At 40.5% G+C, this 20,745-nt stretch overlaps 1 protein-coding gene across 1 annotated transcript in view; it reads right to left on the bottom strand.

Moving 5' to 3' along the window:
- Positions 1 to 20,745, bottom strand: part of LRP6 (LDL receptor related protein 6) — a 127,088-nt gene that overhangs the window by 33,499 nt on the left and 72,844 nt on the right. The window contains exons 6-8 of the mRNA XM_074901800.1: positions 16,806 to 17,202; positions 16,099 to 16,270; positions 867 to 1,083 (exon numbers count right to left, since the gene is read on the bottom strand). Coding sequence (XP_074757901.1) covers positions 867 to 1,083; positions 16,099 to 16,270; positions 16,806 to 17,202 — 786 coding nt within the window. The remainder of the gene's footprint in view (positions 1 to 866; positions 1,084 to 16,098; positions 16,271 to 16,805; positions 17,203 to 20,745) is intronic.

The raw sequence follows: 20,745 nt of genomic DNA on the forward strand, positions 1-20,745 counted from the left end.
AAAGGGGGCTGCGTTTAAAGTACAGAATCATCTCGGTTGGAAAAGACCTTGAAGATCATTTAGTCCAACCATTAACCTCACGCTGACTAGCACATGTACCTTAGGGCATCTTGTTAACGTGGCAGCAGCAACCCAAAGATACACCTCAACTACATTTGACTCATTTCCTGGGGTATAATCCAGACATGGCAGCAAGAGGCTACAAGCCCTAACCACACAGCAGGACGTTTAGGGAATGTGATGAGTTCTGTGATGCTACAGTTACACTGCTACCAGTGTTAAGATAGCCAATGATAGCCAATTTAAAGCTGGATCCTGCTTTTTTTTTTTACACCATGAACACTACAGGGCAGAAAGCACTTCTAATTATTTTTAAAAGATGATTTTGCAGTATGAATGTGGAAGGCAATGAACAGACTAAAACTGGCTCATTCTTAGCTTTCGCATACTGGGAGCACATGTTCGGATTACAAGATGAAAAGCTGCTACAGCTGCAGTTCCATAAACAGCTGGGCCAATCTAATAGCTGGCTGTTACAAAGAGAGGTTCTCATTTCCCATGATCCTTCTTCTCCCCTTACTGCATCCAGGGTTGTTCAGACCTATGAGCTGCTCCAATTCTCGAAGAAGCAGAAAATTACCCATTCTGGGAGGTGCCTGGTTGCTTTCCAGCTTCATATTCATTCAAGTTAGAGAACTAAAGCACCTCATAGAACACCTACCCCATCCCATCAAACTGTGCACCACACAACAGAACTGGATTCTGCCCATTTCTAAAAATCTGACCTGCTATAAAGCGGTATCTGCGGAAGAGCACTGTTGAAATTTTCCATTTCGTTTACTTGCCCAATTAGCAGTCTCACTCACCAATTATCTGGCGGACGTTTGTAGCTTTCAGGCCCATTAGATCAGGCAGCTGATCTATGATGATCTCCCTTTCTGCTGTGCGTTTATGCACGCGTTCAATACTTCGCCTTTGCCAGTCTGTCCAGTAAACGTAATCTCCCAGCAATGTGAATCCAAAGATATGAGGCAGCTTGTCCTCCACCAGAACTCTTCGCCCACTTCCATCAGCATTCATGACCTATGGATATACACAAACACAAACAGAATAATTCTGTCACTATTTATCGGAGATTAATTAACTAGCTGCTCCACACTCAGAATGCAAATTTAAAAATAATCTCCTAGCCATTAAAATGCTATCAATATCACACAGCAATCTAATTAAAAAGACAGGTACTTATTTCAACAGGTACTTATTCTAAAAGCCACAGAGGATCCCTTATGTATAAGGCTAATAAGATCGTAACATGAAATTATGACACAACATTCCTTATTGTATTTGCTTTAGAAATATTATGTGTGCCTGTTAGACATTGCCTCTTTTGTTTCTGACTTAGGTCTCTTAGTTTAAATGGCAGACACTGTGCTTTACATGAAGACAAGCTTACAATGTCAAGAAGTCCTGGCTCAGCATCTTGTAGTCCACAGTCCCTCCCAAGTGAGCTTTGCCCAGATTACAAACAGCAATAAGAGGAGGCCCCACATAAATTCTGGGAGGCAAAGAGTCAAGAAGGTCTACAGAATAAGTTTATATTCCCAAGCCTGAATAAAGAACCAGTTTTATATTCTTCAAAATTAAGTTCAGTATTTTTTGTACTAGAAGGAACAGTAATAGTCTGCAAATAATTGCATGCCTTTGATCAACACACTTGAATTTACTGTGTCATTTTTCTCTACTGCTAAAAAGAAGTAATACCTAACTTCCTCAAAGAGGAACTGAAAGGATTAATTAAACATATGTTTATGCATGTTCAAGTGATCAAGTACCTTATGAATGCCAAGTATTTATAAAAAGTACCATACTGACAGGAGTGAAGAGAGTCTTGTGTTTTAAGAGAAGCTTAACAATGATTCAGCACTACAATTTAATAGAAAAGTTCCTTCTGAAATATTTCTGCTTGTTTCAAGTTTCAGTTTAAGTTTACAGCATGTATACTACCCTTCCAAAAAAATAAAAAAACCCAAGCCAAACCACCTGAATGTAAAAAATTCCCAAAACAACGTGATCCATAAAATTCAAGATAGCATACTAATCCCTGAAACATTAAAATGTCCTTCCCACTACCCAAGGATGTTCCAAGTTAAGGACTAGTAAAAGAGTGACTTACTAAAATAGCTGTTTTCAAATCTCTCTCAGTTGCCTTGTGGAATTAAGATATATAGTCAAGTCTGTATGATTTCCCATTTTTCCCCATGGCTCAAACCCAAAGATTTGTGCAATGACAACCTTCAAAATCAATTGGTTTAGTAACTCTGGCTAGATGGATGATGTTTTGTGGTCAGAAGAATTTCCCAACTCATGAGAAATGAGAAGGCTATTTTGGAGCAACTCATCTACCTTTTGCCTACCCAAGAACAGATGAGGGAAGAAGGAAAGGAATAGAGAAACAGAACTGAAAGCCATTCCTTTCTCAGCGTACAGTATAATGTGCATGTTAATAAAATGTTTTTAAGTTCACTAAAAAAGCTGAAGAAAATGCTATAATCTTCACAACAATTCTATTTCTCCTTAAAACTATTCTCTGTCATAAACTTCCCGACATTACTGTACTTACTCCGAGTATGTTAGAACAGGAATTGAATCTTTATGTGCACATTTCCTACAGAAAAATGAAAGGGGTTCTGCATACTTGCTGGTTTGTAGGAATAAGGAATAATAATAATTATTAATAATAATTTAACTTTTTTTAAAAAGCTCATAATTACCCTGCGTAATTGGCTTTCCAAAAAATCTTCATTCTAGTAGCATATATGGCACGCTTCTACTAATGCACATGCATCACAAAAATAAGGTGAACGTTGCTTGGTGAAATGATTTTTTTCCCCTGCATTCTCACTAAGATGCTTCAGAAAGTCAAGCACAGTACTTGCAGCTTCGTTTCGCGTTATGGTGCATTTCCCAGCCTAAAGCTGTAACTTATGTCCTTTACACACTGATAACCAAATCCAAACATAGCTTTTCCTATCACAGATTGTTTAGCTGGGCTCAGAGCCCAGAGTAATTGCCTAATTTCTGGACTTCCTTCTGAAAACAAGCCCTGCTATTCCATCTATTCTGTGTCTGAAAACTTCAGCATCTGCTGGCTCTCAATTCCTAGCAGCATGCCTCCTACACTCTGTTTTGATAAATGAGGTTGCTAAACAACAGACTAACGGCTAACTTTAGAACTAGGGACACGGATTTAACATCCGTAAGATAAACTGTGACTTACAGCCCTTAAACCCACCATCCTTTCAAGAAACCATCACCACCACCAAGCAAAAGTCATCCCCTTTTGCCTACCACGTATTTTCCAACCATAGCACAGTCATCTTACATTTCTCTGACGACTTGTTTCCCTCTCCCCCTTAAACTACAGAGATAAGCCATTTGCTTGCAACTAATTAATATATGGCAATCAGTGCTTGCTAAGCAGACCAAAAATATAAACAGAATGGATGGATGTTGCAAAGTGAGTCAACTAAAACCACACAGTAATAACCACTAAAACTTCACTATCACAAAGCAGTATTTTCAGACGCTACACTTTTTGCCTTGTACTTATAAAAGGAAAAAACTTCTGTATTTAAGCAGGTGCTTAACCACCAGCAAAGAGAATTACCTGGAAGGGGTATGGTATGCGATGAACTTTCTTTGGCAAACTTTAAAAGGGGAGCTGTTCAAATAAGCTTCCTCTTATACTGAAAGAAAGTCAGGAAAAGAGAAGGGAGGACTTAATCCATAAGTATCTGCTTTTAATTAAATTTTGTTTTGCCACATGCAGGTGATTTTAAAAGACAGCTTTATGTCACCTAGACGAAACAGACGCCTAGCTGAAAGCACTTACACACACCTGCTACCCTACTCCTATGCATCTTACCTGAGCCCATCTGTGCAATATTACTTGATATAAACATCTGCCCACTAGCAGCCGGGTACCACCACGTCCATAGTTCCACAGCAGCATGCTGTCTGCACTCACTTTGGCTGCATTTTAGGAGATTTGAATAGAATTTCATCAGTAGGCTACGGGACCAAATAGTCTGGTGTAGGCCAGAAGGAAAATGGCAAGGGATATTGGGGTGATATATATAATAAGCACAAGGAAAAAGAAACAATCACTAATAGACCGATTACAAAGGATTTCAGCATCCTCTTATCGCATACTGAAATTCAGGAGACAACTGAGTCCCAGCCAATGCTGCTTTACGTGTTTATTCCCCTTCTCCAGCCCCAGATGGATCAGCTCACCACAATGAAGCCTATCCCCACAGAACCCCCCGTATGAGAAACCCACCTCCCGCTGCCATGAGGCAGTGTCTCCAGCGGTTTACGCTGCTTTAACCACAATGTGGTGTGGGTTTCACATTCTGAGGCCATTCTGAATACTGCAAACCACAGTGAGAATATAGACTACAACAGGAAACAGATGTGGTACAACCACAACCACCACCTTTACTGAAAGAGCGAGTAGTTCCATGAAAAAAAAAATGGAACTAAGTACAAAAATGAAATGGCCTCAGAAAAAAATACCCGCTTGTAGGATAAGGGCTTTGCTTAGCCTAGAACAATAATGAATGAAAACCTACGGCCTCATGAAAATACAGCTTATTCAAAATAAACAAATTAATGCTGAAAATGTGGTTGCATTTTAAGATGCTGTGCTTAATGGTCAGCAGGGACAATTAAAAACCAACTTGGAAGGATTACTTTTATTTTTAAAGTTACAGACTGGATTGCACAGTGATATATTCTTAGGGTCTTTCTTGCTGTCGCATACCCTGGATTTAATTCACTCTTTGGATACCAGCAATAACGGAGATAAATAGGGTAATACAGTGAATTTACCTTTTTGATAATCTGGGATTTGAATGTATGGTAGTTGATATTTGTCACTTGATTGGTTTAAGTCTAGAGCTCAACCATTGTACCTATCCCATTTGTGATAACAACATTCAGCCCTGGTTAGAGCTCATGCTGGAAGCCTAGCAAAGCCATGCAGACTAGCAGTCGGCTCAGGTTTAGCAGACCAAGGCCAGCGGCAGTAGAGACTAGACTTGTATCCATAGCTCTGAGGAGATGAGCAGGCCATTCTTTGACCAATATCACCCAGTTTTACAAGGTGCCAGACAACCTCAGTGCCGACGACTCCCAGAAAAGAGCGCTCAGGCTCTGGAAAGAACACACTTTCCAGGGTAAATCTGGGAGACTGTCCTGGTTTGGGCTGGGATAGAGTTATTTTTTCTTCTTAGTAGCTAGAATAGTGCTGTGTTTTGGATTCAGTATGGGATTTGGTATGAGGAGAATGCTGATAATACACTGATGTTTACAGTTGCTGCTACGAGATCAAGGACTCTCCAACTCCCCATGTCCTGCTCGTGCACAGGTGCACGAGAAGCTGGGAGGGAGCACAGCCAAAGCACCAGACCCAAAGCGGCCAATGGAATATTCCAGATTGTGTAACATCATGGAGGGTCAGCTGGGAAGGAGCGGGTTCTTTCTCACTTCTGGGATGGTGGTTTCAGGCTCTTGGTTTTCAGGATCGCTGGCCAGGAACAGGCTGGCTATCAGTCAGCAGGTGGTGAGCAATCACATTGTGCATTACCCATTTGTATTTTCTATTATTGTTACTGGTTTATTTTATTTCAATTATTAAACTGTTTTTATGTCAACCTATGGGTCTCCCTCTACTCCTCCAATTCTGTACTCCATCCCCTGGGGCAGGGGAGGGTGGGCGAGCGGTCGCGTGGCGTTTGGCTGCCAACTGGGTTTAAACCATGACGCTGTCAGACAAAGCTGATATGATTTACTCATAATTAACCTAGTGCCATAAGCAGGATGACAGTGTGCAAACCATTACCTTTCATCTTAACTCATATGCACAGTTTAATTTTCAATGTAGAACCACAGAATCATAGACCAGCCCAGGCTGGGACCTCAAAAGATCATCTGGCCCAACCTTTTGTGGAAAAGGGAGCCTAGATGAGATTATCTACCATCCTGTCCAGTCACATCTTGAAAACTTCCAGTGATGGGGCCTCTACCACATCCCTTGGAAGGTTATTCCAGTAAACAATTGCTCTCACTGTAAAATATTTCTTTCTTATACTGACATGAAACCTCCTCCAGTGCAAATTGTACCAGTTGCCCCTGTCCTCTCCCTGTGGCTCCTTGTGAAGGGAGAGCCTCCATCCTCATTGTAGTTACCCTTTAAGTATTAGAAAACTGTGATGAGGTCCCCTCGAACCTTCTCCAGTGGAAAAAGACCTAAATCCTTCAGTCTTTCCTCCGAGAGCAGGTTCTCCACCCCTTCGATCATCTTTGTGACCTTCCTTTGGCCCCTCTCTGGTCTGTCTGCATCTTTTTTGAATTGTGGGGACCAGACCTGGACACAATGCTCTACACGTGAACTGACAAGCACCGAGTAGAGCAGGATGATCACATCTCTATCTCTGCTAGCAATCCTCTTGCGGATGCAGCCCAGGAACCGATTTGCCTTTGCTGTGCAGCAGCACACTACACCCATGTTCAGCTCATTGTCCACCAGGACCCGCAGGTCCCTTTCAGCCAGGCTGCTCCCCAGCCCCATAGATCCCAGCCTACACTGGGCTCTGGTGTTATGTCAACCCATGTGCCTTGCACTTGTCTTTGTTAAACTTCACCTAGTTCTTTACCAGTACCAGCTTACTGATCCTCAGAGAGGCCAAGAGGTCCCTCAGTTGCCCTGCTCAAGTACTACTGCCATCAGTGTGCCAGCTCTACAAAACTTCTATCAGGGACCACAGCTGGAAACCATCTCTCCCCACTGACTCGCAGGAAGGATGCAATTGCAGCACTTACCTTCCTTCTGAAAGGGTAAGGAACCTGAGAATGTTCTGATTCGGTGGCAATGCTTTGCAGGTCGCGTGTCCCACAAACGCAGAACACTACCTTGGTACATGCTGAAATACACTCCCAGATATATAGTTATTTATTTTACAGCATGAGAAAAAGCCAGCCATTTGTCACAGACCTATACAAAGGACGTCACACACACACACAAAAAAAGGTAAACTCTTCCAGAGCAGTCCTTAAAACTCTTGAGTAATTCTAATGACAAGTTGGGTTTCTTGCAATGGCTTGAAAGAGCAAAAAACCATACCAGAAAGCACTACCACCTTCATAATTTCAACGCAGGACACGCTAACGCATTCTAGGAATGCGTACAACTAAAAAACGATGAAGTGAAAAGGTGAATTTCTCATGAATTTGATCATTAACACTGATCTGCATAAGACAATTGCAGAGAAGTATTACTGTAAGACAGCTGTGAAATACTGAATTTTATATATATATATATATATATCCCAGATATTTCAACATACCATAGGAAAAGATGTCGAACAAGGCCTGCATTATACCTGAAATAGTTTAGGAATATTCAAGGTCTACAATTAGTTACTTCAGCTCTCGTTATCCAATGATAATTTATAAGTTTTCAATGTGCTGTTTGTCTGATGCAACACATATTGACTCAGTTCATGACACTATTAATCAAGGCTATGACTGTTCATCTTCCACCTCAACGTACATGAATCTTACTATATCAGAAAAATGAAAAACAACACTAATTTGGTTAAAGAAAAAAAACAAACAGGGGCACCATCTCTTGTAAAATAACTCTAAAAGATAACTAGAATGTCTTCTCAACATTACATTAACATTTTTTCAGACTATGTATTTTCAGCTTGCCTCTTTAAGCAACACAGACCAGAATGATTTTACTTTTATGGCTGCAGTAATATAATAAAATTAACACATGTATCTACTATAAAACAGCAGCTGTAAGAGATTAAAAAAGGGACATCTTGTCTAAATTTCCAATTTTATTAGTTGTTCCCTCTAAAAAAAAATAAATTCCCGATCAACTATACTCTCTTTGACTAAGCAATTGAAACTTTAAACTCAGCTGGAGGAAATTATCCTGTGTCATTAATTTATTGTTAACAACATTTTCCCTTAATTCCAAAACATTAAGGAATGCTTTAGATATGAAATGGGAAGCCATCTCTTCACTGCAGTGAAATCCCGAGAAATCAGCAGAAGGGATACCTGGAACCCTTGATATTTGCTTCAGAAATCAAATGCCTCCAGCCAACTCCACAATTTCTTACCGCTAATTGTTTTATAATAGCCATTACCAATTTCGAATTTAACAGTTCCCCAGCACCCTCAATTTCCTTTTGAGCTCTAATCATTTTTCCAAAGAATTCAAAATGTATTTTTCCTGAGCATGGATAATATTCCTAATAGGAGTGCAGTGAAGATAAATACGTAAAAACAGAATAGAGATTAACTTCATAAATAGTCCTTTCTATCATGCTACAGACACTGTTATAAGCTCATTTCTTTCACAATAGGACAACTTTTCTAGCTCACTGATCAATCAATGCCAACAGCAGAACTGTTTTCTCAGCGATGGAATTTAATTTTAGAAACAATCGGGTGGGTTTTCAATGGAACAGCTCAAGTCAGGTGAAGTGACAAGCAGGCAGGGAAAGGAGTTTATAACCATTGTGACAATCAAATATGACATCTCCTAGGCAATCTTGTGCAATACAAAAAAACACCCCTGCATTTCTAAGAAACAGGCTAAGACAAAAAATTGAGCCGAAATGATGAATAGGATGAAAAGAGAGGTTTTCACAGGGAAAAAAATAGAGGATCCTTTCAGAAGATTCAGAGGTAAAACAGGTGAATAAAGATGCTTGGCTATGGAAATTAATGTTGGTACATTATTAATACATAGGGTGGAGTGGCAACAGTCCGAGGGTGTTCTGGTATGTGGGCATAGGTTACAGGGGTACAAAGGAAGCAAATTACTGTGATTTTGCAACTTACTATTTGTCAACTAAGTCCTATGAGCAACCGTACACACATTTCCCAGGAAGCAAAGGAGACTAGCCAAGACCAGCCAGAACTCTCACAGTGGTTTGGGGAACAATTTTACAAGATTATAATCAGCAACACAACTTCTAATGCTCTTGCACATAGACAAACCCCTCTGTTCTCAACTCTTCCTTCCCAAGGTACTTTCTTTCAGTACCTTGCCCCAGGAACTTACTATTTTTAATATGTTCTCTATCTAACTTGGTGCTTTCCAGACTCCTTTGTAAGCAAGTATAATTGAGTTTTTTGGAGAGAGGAAAAAATGTGAGAAGTTTGCTGTTCTTTTGGCACATCCAAGTGGTCCAATGAGTGACTCAGCCAGTGCAAAGCTGCGGCGGGGGGGGGGGGATCTGGGATACTTTCTACTTTAGGTGGCAGTAAGCTATTAAGTTGATTCAACTGTTCCCTTCACTAAACCAATTCCAAGGGTCTCTGCATGTCCAAAAGCTTGTTTTTCCACCATATATATTTACCTGCCTAATAAAAGGTATTAGCTTTCTTATAATCCTTCTCTCACAGACCACAGCAAAGTTGCAACATCATGAATAGCATCAGAAAAAAAATTTAGGTTAAGACTAAAAAAAAAAAATAATCTCAGAGCAAAATAAAGAACCTGTGTGAAGACAGCTGAATAATTATTGAGAAGGATCACAAGCTCCGTGAATGTTTCTGGAAAAGCCCAGGTCCAAGATCAGTACAATCTGTTTTGTACATTAACGCAACTAAATTTGGGAGAAGAAAAAAAAAAAAGCCAGAATATTGGAGAGTAAGGGATAATAGACTGAGAAACAGCAGTCAGCTGGATCAGAAATGCAGAAGATAGCTCAGTATCTCTTCAAATCACTCTGCAGCTTGCCTTCAAATATTATTTTAAGTATGTCAGACTCAGTGAGGTCAGATGATGGCTCTAGTTGTTTTAGTCTGTGGGATTTTTGTGTTTTCCCTTAGGTAACCAATACTGACTGCCAGTAGAGGCTTGTTACTTTCTAGATGAGACAACAGTGTAAACTAACATACAGTTTCCTAACTCCAGTGGGAAAAATCTAGGAAGCACGTATGACACATTAGTGGGATCCAAATGTTGTACTTCAATCAGCTCCATGCTGGGCCACTGGGAGCCATCAGGCTTACAGAGCTATCATTAGCAAAACAGGACTGCTCATCTGTTAGCAAAGCTTTGTAAGAAACATCTCTGAATTTCCAAGGTGGAAAGTCTCGGTCAAGCTGCACAGATGCAAGCAACAACCGAGTCTGAGAAAGGTGAAATTTTACTATTAACAATAACGTGCAAAAAAGGTGACAGAAGGCAGCACGACTTTCTGCTTGAATGTGTCTCAAGTGTGGGCATCTGCCTCTGACACGGCCGCTCCAGGCTCTCCTTAGAGGTAACAGAAGAATAAGTATTTTTAGGGTAGGACTCATCCAAACTATTCTAAACATTTACTTCAGGGTAAAGCAAGGCACACTGCAGAGGTGATGACTTCTATCATTTTCTATAAAGGCAACATAAGGCAGTTCACTGAGCCGAAGGTATCTACATCTCATCAGATGAAAACCAGCCCCAGATTTCAGGGAGAAATGCAGATCTACGACCCAAGAACCATTTTAAAACTGAATGTCAAAGTGTTCGGTAATATCATAAAATTTTTAGGGCAGTAATTTCACTTCTTAGAAAAATACCATGCTTGGCACCCAGATCAGTGTCAGGTTACCCTTGGACAAGAGTTCTGGCTCTATCTACCCAAAACCTTCCCCCTTGGTATCTTCTTTCTGTGGCGAGGTACTGGGAACCTCTCCCTGTTCCATTAAGCATGACAGCCTGTTGACAGCAGATCCCTCAGGACTTCACTGGGAACTCGTCAGCACAAGTGGTTTGTACTGGGTGTCTCAGTAATCAAACTTTTCACATTTCAGTTTTATTTATATATTCTCAATTTATCAAAAGCAATAAAAAGTTGACTTTTTAATGTTCCTGAAATGAAACCGGCGTGGATGTTTCATCTTTTTCGCTTGTACATTAAAACACTCTGAATAGCTACAAAAGGTACATGCCTAAGTGACAATTCTGTAGCACCACGCTCAAAAGCCAAAGCAAAAAAGGAATTTAACTTTTTAACAAGCTTACAATGCCAGAAGGTCCTCGCTAAGCATTTGGGGTAGAGAGATAAGAGGCCACTCAAATTCTTGTACCCAGCTCTTTGACAGTCAGGAGACCTTACTAATATGTGGTCTGTGGCTGTCATTTGTTTGCTTTGTAATATAGTTTTCCTATCTTGGTCTGCATCACAAAATTTAATTCTTCCCTAAGCTCATTCAGAAGTTCAAAAGAAACCTCCCAAATGGAAATTATACAACATAAAAACTAATTGGTTTTTTTTAAAAAAAAAAACAGTAAGCCCTTACTCTACTACTAATTTCAAAAATCTGTAATTTTTCTTACTGCAGGCCCAGCAGGCGTTAAGAAATAGCTGAAAATTCCCTGACAAAGAAAGCTTTAAATTTCTGAAGCTGGGACGGAGTAGAGGGATCTGCCCCTACCCTTTGCAGCACATACTTGCTGTTATTTGCTGAATGAAGTTCCCAAGTGCCACAACTATCCAAACCAGATGGACAAAGAACTGTGGCCAAAACTAAACAGCAAAGCAACTTCAAGAATTTGTTTCAACTACCTTACTTCTCATACCTGCAAAAGCTTAAGGCAAGTGCACAAAAGCAGCCGTGTTCAACAGTTAGGAATTCAATGGTTTCTGCTTCTCGATTTTCAAACCTCTGCTTCAAAGTAGGGTGGATGGGGTAGGATCAGTAATCAGGCTTACAGGTCATCAGCATTTCACAATACAAAGACTAATGCTATGAGACAAAATTTCCCAGTCAGAAAATAAATGGTGAATGCTTAGAAAACAAAATTTCCTTATTAGGGTGGCGGTAAAATTGAGGGAGTTGTCATCAGAGGAAAATGTAGCCCTGCAATTTCAGGATTAGGATATGAATTAGAGCATTCTCTAGATGCCAAGCTATTAGCTCCTAGGTCAAAGACAAAAAGGTCCTCTCTGTTCAAGATTTTTGTGCTCAAAAATGTCTTCGCAGCATCCGCTTTCTCTTGTCCGACAAGGCTGGGTTCTGAAGACTTGTGTGTGCTTATGCTGAAAAACAGCAGGATGTAAGACTTTCCATATTAATCATGAGGATTACCCAAAGTAATGCCAGGCACGGCTAATAGATTTGGGAATGAAGAAACACTTCAAGTTAGAGCTGTACTTAAAAATCACTAGATAATTGTTGGATCTGCAGAGAAGGCAGAGTCCTTTCTTTAGACTCACCACTAGTAGGTGTAAGTGGGTGTCATCTCTGGCTCTGAGAATGGAGAAATAGGAAAGAAGATGAATAAAGAAAAATGAAGCAAAGACTGAAAAATTGTGAGAAATCAGCCATATCATCATTATTTCCTCCTAATGCACACAGCCACACACGCACACAGATATTTATAATTGCTTTATCAATACAAGCTTTGCTGACCATTTCAAATCCAACCTATGCCTTAAAACAGGTAGCGTACGTGCTCAGAAGACAAATATTCACTTGAGCAGGAAAACATAAGACCAATTCAACAGAGCAGATCATACATTTTTAACCTCATAGCACGGCAGGAAAATGCTTTAAACCTGTAGCAAGTCAATGAGAAATCTTCCCTACTGGTAAGCACAATAGCAGCCATCCATTTCAATAGAAGTTTATCAGCAGTGAAACCTGACCGAGATAAATGACGAAGCTGTTGAGCCACAGCCTGCTTCTGCCTGCTGCAGGCTGCCAGATAAAATGGGAACAAAAGCTCCCTGCTGTACCCCCTACCAGTCTCCATTAACCCCTGCTGATGCTTTATTATCGTCTGGGGGCTCCAGAACAGCGTAGCATGAATCAGTGTGTAAAAAAAATAAATAATAAAAGCTCATATGTAGCACAAACAAACCAGAGACATTGCTTGCAAGAAACATTCATTTTGGTAGCACTGCAATTAAATAATGGTTCTGAGGAATTCCACATACTTGGGGGGAGTGGGCGTGTGTGGATTTTACAATGTATGTAAAATCATGTACGGAAAAACTACTTAAAGGCAAGTATAGAAACATGTGTCTCTCGCTTTTACCCCCCCCCCCCCCCTCACAAATATATACAAACACACAGGCAGAGCAGGGACCAGGCACATAATTCTGAAGTCTTCGCAGCCAATCCAAGTTCCATCTTTTGATCCTGTCACAAACATCCTCTTTGTTACACCTCCTCCAGTGTCCCTTCTCCAGATGTAAGTTTAAAACATTTAAGGAAGGTCAAAGCATCTTCTACTAAACTGATATAAAAAAAAGGATGGGAAGGGCAGGGAAAGTGTAACAAATCTCCTCAGGATTCATGGTTGCCATAGGAGAGAAAGGCAGCGGGACAAAAAGCAAAGACTTGAAATGTTAGTCATATTTTAGCTAGATTTAGATAGCATCACTGCAGCCCGAGATTTCTGCAGCCTACCATAACAAAGTCGGTCTCTCATAAAAGATTACAGAGTCCACACAAGATCCTGGGGAAAATTCGCTAAGATTCATCAGTAAAGAAACTCACCACTACATTTGCATTACTTAGCACACTGGAGGTGGGGGGAGATCTAGACTGAACCATTCTCTTGGACAAACACCTCCTCTTCATCCTACAGAGCCTTTTCCATGCTTTATTAATTACAGAAGCCACACTGAACTCACACTCTGATCTATCACTATTAGAGGTCATCGATTTTCAACCCATTTCTGCCCCTCTGCAGTGAAGTTAGCAAGCAGCAATATTACACCTAAGGAAGAACACATAGTTTTTCCTAAAGCTAATGCAACAAGCTACCAGACTAAAGACTCCCCAGACCTTCAGGGAATAGAATGGCCTCAACACAGGAAAAGAGACAGGCTGTATGGGTTCAGTCCAAGGGTCCACCCATCCCAGTATTCTGTTTCAGAGAATAATCAAAACTTACACCTACCGAACAGCATAAAGCAAATCCATACTGAAACTTTTCAAGACAACTCTTTCATTCTACAGCAATTTACGGTTCAGTGATTTGTGGTTCAGAAGGCAATTCTATTTTCTAGTAAACTGCAGTGGAATTCCCTTCCACAGACTTACCCAGTCTTCCCAACAGCATATGTAAGCTTTTAACATCCACAACCACTTCCACAACTTCCCACGCGCTGTTTGAAGATCCATCTGCTTTTGTTTGTTCTGCACCCATCACCTGCAGATTTCTTCTATCAAAAAAATTGTGTGGGTGCAAGTCCTGTTCACCTTATCCATAATTTATTTTATAGATCCCTGTCACATACCCCTAAATTAACACCTTCTGCAATGAAATTTTAAAAACCCAAATCCTCAAACAAACTAAAATACAAAACCAACAAAGAAAAACTGTGGGAGAATTTCTTCTCTGTTGCTTTAAAGGCTTTACCCAGAGACTTCTTCAAGATCTTCTGCACACCGCTAAGAGTTAACAAACGTTAACTTGTTATAAAGAGTAACAGCAGTAAAATCATAGCTCTAACACTTGGAGCCTCATAGAAAAAAAAAACCCAACTAGTAATTCTGAAACCTTAAAATAAGGGATCTTCCCTGATGCCCTGCATAGATGTTACATGACAACCTGGAACAAACTCATTCTGCTGGCTCACACTGGTTTAAAAACAATGAAATGGAAATTGTCCTAGCTGACTTTGTGCCAGATCAGATATCTGCTGTCCTGCCACAGACACTGTAACGTTGGGATAAACATCATATCATGTGTTCTAGTTAGCTTGACAGAATTGCAGCAAGGAGCTCACGCCCCATCTAGATGAAAATTTCTATCACAAACTGATCCAGCACTGAACAGAATCATTATTAATGAATAGAGAACCATGGTCTGAGTAAGACTGAAATGCATGAAAAAAATCTCAGTGTTTTGGCAAGCATGAAAGTGGAGAATGCCCAACTTTCCTTTTGCAAAACACATTGAAATCCAAGGCAGTATCAGGGCTGAAGTGCTCAATCTGTTATAAATAAATCTCTAGGCACAGCTAAGGCTCTTTTTGCCCTCTTTTCTCAAAGCTGGTACAATGTTAGCTGAATTACAGACTATAAATCTTGTTTTCAGGACACAGAAAACTGTGCTCCCTGGGGTTCTCCCAGGGAGTGCTTCAAAGCAACTCACCTTGCAGGACTGGAGTTGACTCCGAAGGAGAACAAAACAGTTACGTGACCTCCCAGCACAACGCTGTGACTTCACACTGACTTATTGGGAGTTAGAAAAAAAATACTTCATAGGGCTAGAAAAGATATTGTGCCTAATGTAAGTGCTGAAAATTATTTGCAACGGTAAGGAATGACTAAGCAAAGCTACAATTCATCAAAAGAAAGGTAAATCTACAAGGTTTAGCAAAGGCAGATGGTGCTACCATGCACCAGGTAGTAGCCAAGTCTCCTACCTCCAGATAAACTTCTGCCTTTTGATAGTAAACTGAACAAATACTAAACAAAACTATTTTCTCAAAGACTGACAGAGATAATAAATGTCAAATTTGTTCCATCAATGTTATACAACAAAATAAACACAAGATTTTCAATGTGGGATAGAAGAAAAACAGCTTGCCTTTTTTTTTTTTTCTTCAATTAAAAGTTTCAGCAGAACATACCAGAAAGAAAGGAAAAATCTATCCCCTTACTGAAGCCCTAATAAAACAAGGGAGATGCAAAGTATAGAGGATTTATGAGAGTACAAATAATTATATGTGAAATGGGATTTCTTTAAAATATGTTGTACTAGCATCTAAGCTGAGCAACACAAAGAATGAAAGACCGATTTTTTTAACCTACAAACATTACTCCCAGTAAAAAGCTATTTTCCCTGATGACTTAAGAATTGCCTTATTTAAGAAATTCGTTTCATCCATTCTTAAAAAGAGGGATCTACTACATGGATATAATTTCCATTTTACACGCAGAAGATGAATTGTTCCTTAAAGCACAAATTACCCCACTGCCCTTTTGGGCTCTACCAGAATTTGAACACCTAGAAAAGCAGAGTAACTCCATGGAATTAAAAATGCAGATGCAATTACAAACCTCTATTTTGTCTGTTTTGGCATCTCCCCAGTATATTTTGCTTTCGGCATAATCCAGTGCCAGGCCATTTGGCCAGCCAAGAGAAGTATTCACCAGCACAATTCTGTCTGAGCCATCTAGCGCTGCCCTCTCGATCTTCGGGATTTCTCCCCAGTCAGTCCAGTACATGTACCTGCAAAGGAAACAAAATCTTAAGAATCTTAAGATTTAAAATCTTAATCCAAACTTCCAATATTCACACAGCTTCTTCTGGACTCCTGCTCCCCGAAACCACATCACACACAGAACGGTACATTTATAAGTCAAATATATTTCCTCACCTAAGTAAGGATGCCCAAACCATTCAGAAAGCATCGATGTGTAAAAAAACCTGGTCCCTTTGCACGAAACTCCTGTATCAGTCTGCTCAGCAAGACAACATAAGCAGTGCTGCTAGCTAGAACAGATGAACAGATCCACACAGTCCCGCAAAATATTTTTTAAAAGGAGAATAAAACAAAGACATGGCTTTGTTTTATTCTCCCAGATGGCTACCCAGGTGGTCAAAACACAGTAGTCCCTGTGCCTCAGAGCCTTATCTTTCAAAGAATTCCAGTATCAAAGGCTCAGAAGTTTATCATTGCATCCCATTATCTGCATACAGGTAGACAGAGGTATCTTTTTTAGATGACTAATATTTAAAAAAATGCTCACAAACAGCTCCTCACCCAACCATGGGATCCAGCACAATAGCTCTGGGTTCTTCCAGGTCTTCTGATATTAAGATTTTTCTCATGGTCCCATTAAGCCTTGTCACTTCAATCCGGTCTGTGCCAGTGTCAGTCCAATAGAGATTTCGGGCAACCCAGTCCACAGCAATGCCATCAGGATGTGCAATCTGTGCCGTGACAACAAACTGACTACCTGACCCATCGATGAACGACCGGCGGATGGCCCTAACTTCATCATCAGTCCAATAGATGTATCCTTCCAGGGGATCAAAGTCAATGGCGATGGCATGACGGATGTCCTCCAGTGGCAAAACAATGTCAGTAAAATCTGGGGTGTCTAAGGAAATTCGCCTCAAATCTGTCCGGCGGGCTAGAAGCAGGAGTTCAGTGGCACCTGCATGAATAAGGCAAAAAACACAACCATCTTACAAACACTGTGCAGTGAGCCTGTAAAGAATGAACCCGATTCTGTACCATGTGGTACAAGCCAGTCCAGCTGCCTTGATTTCACAGGACTTAACCAAACCGATGGGCACCAGCAGAGAATTCCACACCAGCACTTCAAAGGTGAGGTTATTCTTCTGCAGAACAAGTCAGATGTGTTTACAGAGAAAATTCAGTGGTCATGTTGGACACATTTTCTATCGATATCGTTCCCTCCAAAGGAAGTGAAATAGATATGCAGTGACTGTGCTGCTATTTTATGCAAATCAACAGATGGCCTGCAGCCTCTTAGATGAAAAATTAATTATATAAATAATTTACTGACTGTTTGCTATTGTTGGTATAGGGGACAATCCTGACAAACAAGCTGCGTGTTTCACCACTAAGGAGGAAAAAAAAAAAAAGTAACACAGAACGTCACAAGTAAGTCTCCTTTGAGAAACTCCTATCAGAGAAATCAGTTTTGGGAACTGATAACTGCCCAGTGACCACATGAAGCAGGAGAGCTCTCAGCTTCTCCCATATCTGTTGAGAACAAGCTTATTAAAGACATGAAGATAAGCAACAGTGAATCTTATAAAGTGATTTTGAACTGAAGCGTGCAAAAGCCATGCTGGCTTGTGGGTCAAAAGTCAGAATCACAATAAATAACTAAGATCACCTTGCAGTGCAAATGATTTTCACGTGAGGCAACACAAGCTGTTTATTGGTGCATGTGCTGGGGATCTGATCAATGACAGATGTACCTACTGTCTATTTAATTCATTCTCATTTCTACTCTATGTCACTAGATTTCAATGTAATGGAGGATAAACAGCTACCACACCCCATTCCAATTAAACTGGCTTATCAGTTTGGAGTCTCAAGGAGATAAGAGCAGCTTGGGCCTCAGGGAAGCCTGAGCTAAGGTGAAAAATGCGTGCATCCTAAATGCAGGGAAAGTGTGTTGCAAAGGCTCTCCTCAAACAGTGTGGGGAAAGGGTTTGGCAGGGACTGATGTAGGTGTGAGGACAGAAGGAGGGGGTGGGGGAAGGTTTAGGAAAATAAATACATCAACATCGTGGAGAAAAAGAGCCATCACCAAGGCACATTCTGTCCACGTCTTGATCTTACAGAGGTAAAAATAAGGGCTAGAAGACTGAAAGTGCAACAACTAAAGCAAGTAGGTTGCTGATGAAAAAAGAATTTTGGTGTCTGATGCCAAATTTCTTTTTTAAAAAGTCAGTAATTGTTGGTGCTAGATGAAATCTCACTGCATGCCAAACTTTGGAAAGATGCCAAAGCAGCCACTGCTCCATTTACAGCAAGTTTAACACATTAAAAAAGATACCTAAGGCACTTCCACACCGCTGCAAGAAACAGCACTTTTCAACAACAGAAGTTGAGAATATTATTACAAGTGTTCCTGATTGGTAGTCCAGAACAGATTCAGATTAGCTTTGGGATCCTGTGTCCTAAAACACCTTGTGTTCAGAAACACATGTACACGCTACTCAATTGTTCTTCTAGTGAATAACTCTTATGCATTAATTAACATCAGGAAGGGGGAACCTGTAATTACACGTCTATGCATCCTTCAAAATAATGTAAAGCATGTGACATAGCAAATGGAAAACAGGCCTGTTTGTAAGATTTTTTTATAGTTACAGAAGCAACAGATCTTGTCACGACAGTGTATATGTACATCTGTATTAGTTGCTACTGAGTATATCAATTCAGCATCAAGATCCAAGCATTCAGCTGCATTATGGTCACACAAAGTATTAATGCATAACTAATCCCTAATTATGGCTCAAGAAAGAAAGAAATCCCTAGTACTTTCTTTTTTACTAACTTCACAGTCATTTATTCAACTTACCTTTTAACCAAGACTATGAAAATCATATTAAAAAACCCAAACAGTAATACTTTTTTCACACTATGTAGTAATAAGAAAATGCACTAACCTGAGATTTTTAAATAGTTAGAAAGCTATATATATATATATTCTACTATACAAAGAAAAAGTGTAAGGCATAATTTAAAAATAATTTGTGTGCTCTAGCTGTAGCTGACAGTCATTTTGAAGACCTGATGTCAGGTCCCCAGAAAGACTCGGTTGAGTACAATCATGCCTTTGCTGATACTCACCCTTAAAATTGACCAATTGACCTTCCAATTCTTCTCAAAGATGACCCATTTCAACAGCTTCAGTATCCTGCTTTCGGGTTGCAACACTGCCGCTTAGTCAAATAACCCAGTGTCTGAACTACAATTCAGCATCGGGAAATGACTGGCTTTCAGCTAACCCGGGCTGCACTCTGGATCCCTGAGCTAATAATTTCATGGTCTTTATCTGGGGACTTGGCTAACATTCCAGCCCCCAATCAAACACCACCCCCACCCCTCCAATTGAGCAATAAAAAGCTTAAAGCTTACTTTAGAGCCATTACCCACCCATTTGCAAACCGACACCTCAGCTGCTTAGTTAGATCACCAGTCATTCTGTCCAGGAAAAAAATAATAAAAATAATTGAGCAGCAGAGAAGCATCTCACCTCAAAGTAGGTTGAGGGAAAGATTATTCTGAATGCCTTCACGCCTGCCCTGACAATAGTGAAAATAGCAAATGCAAGAGCTGGGCATATTTATGGACTGATCCCGTTACCACCTTGATAGAACTCAAAGAAAAAAGATGGTCTCAAAACTAAAACAATTTGCTCAGCTGTACAAAGTTTATCTGGCTACGCACGGACCCACCACTCAGAGGACTGCTCAAGGTACACAAGGTTGCCAGGACATAACAATCAATCAATTTTGTTCACTTCTGTTCTAAGTTGAACTGTGACACCAGGATCTCCAGACTTCTTCACTCTGCCTCTCCAAGACATTCCCTGCCTCTAATGATGAGCAAGATGGAAAGTACCATGGGGATGGAATCATATATCAGCAAAAAAAAAAAAAAAAAGGAATGAAAAGACAGGAAAAGATAATGCAGGTTGCATGCCAGCATAGTTTATTTTTTTTTCTTTTCAATCTATCAGCACTTACTGGGAGAGACTGGAATGAGCCATGAACATATAAACCACCTCAAAACTCAACTGGCTCAACCCTTCCAAAAGGTGCATGGAGACTGCAACCAGAGCACTGACCTGAAGCAGTTCTTCCTCTAGACACCTTGGACTGCACACACAGGGATGCAGTGGCCTAGACAAACACACAGAGACTTGGAGGAGAGTTTATTGCCCATGCCGCTGTCCTCTGTCTAACTACTGGTGATCTCCGCTGCACCCAACGCAAGCATGCCTGAAGACCCAAGCGCATCTCAAATCTGTATGGTTTTGAATTTGGTTTTGAATTTGAACCCATCGACTGCTGGGTTTGAGGGCACAGACCCCCACCAGGTATGCAGGGTGTGTGCTCACAGCCTGCAAAACACTTGCAAGGCAGAGTAAGCAGATGGCTTTCCGGTATACAAAGTCAGGTCTTTTTGCCTACCCTTGGGGCTGGTCTCC

This window comes from Athene noctua, chromosome 3 (genome assembly GCF_965140245.1).
Source record: "Athene noctua chromosome 3, bAthNoc1.hap1.1, whole genome shotgun sequence".
Classification (NCBI taxonomy): Eukaryota; Metazoa; Chordata; class Aves; order Strigiformes; family Strigidae; genus Athene; species Athene noctua.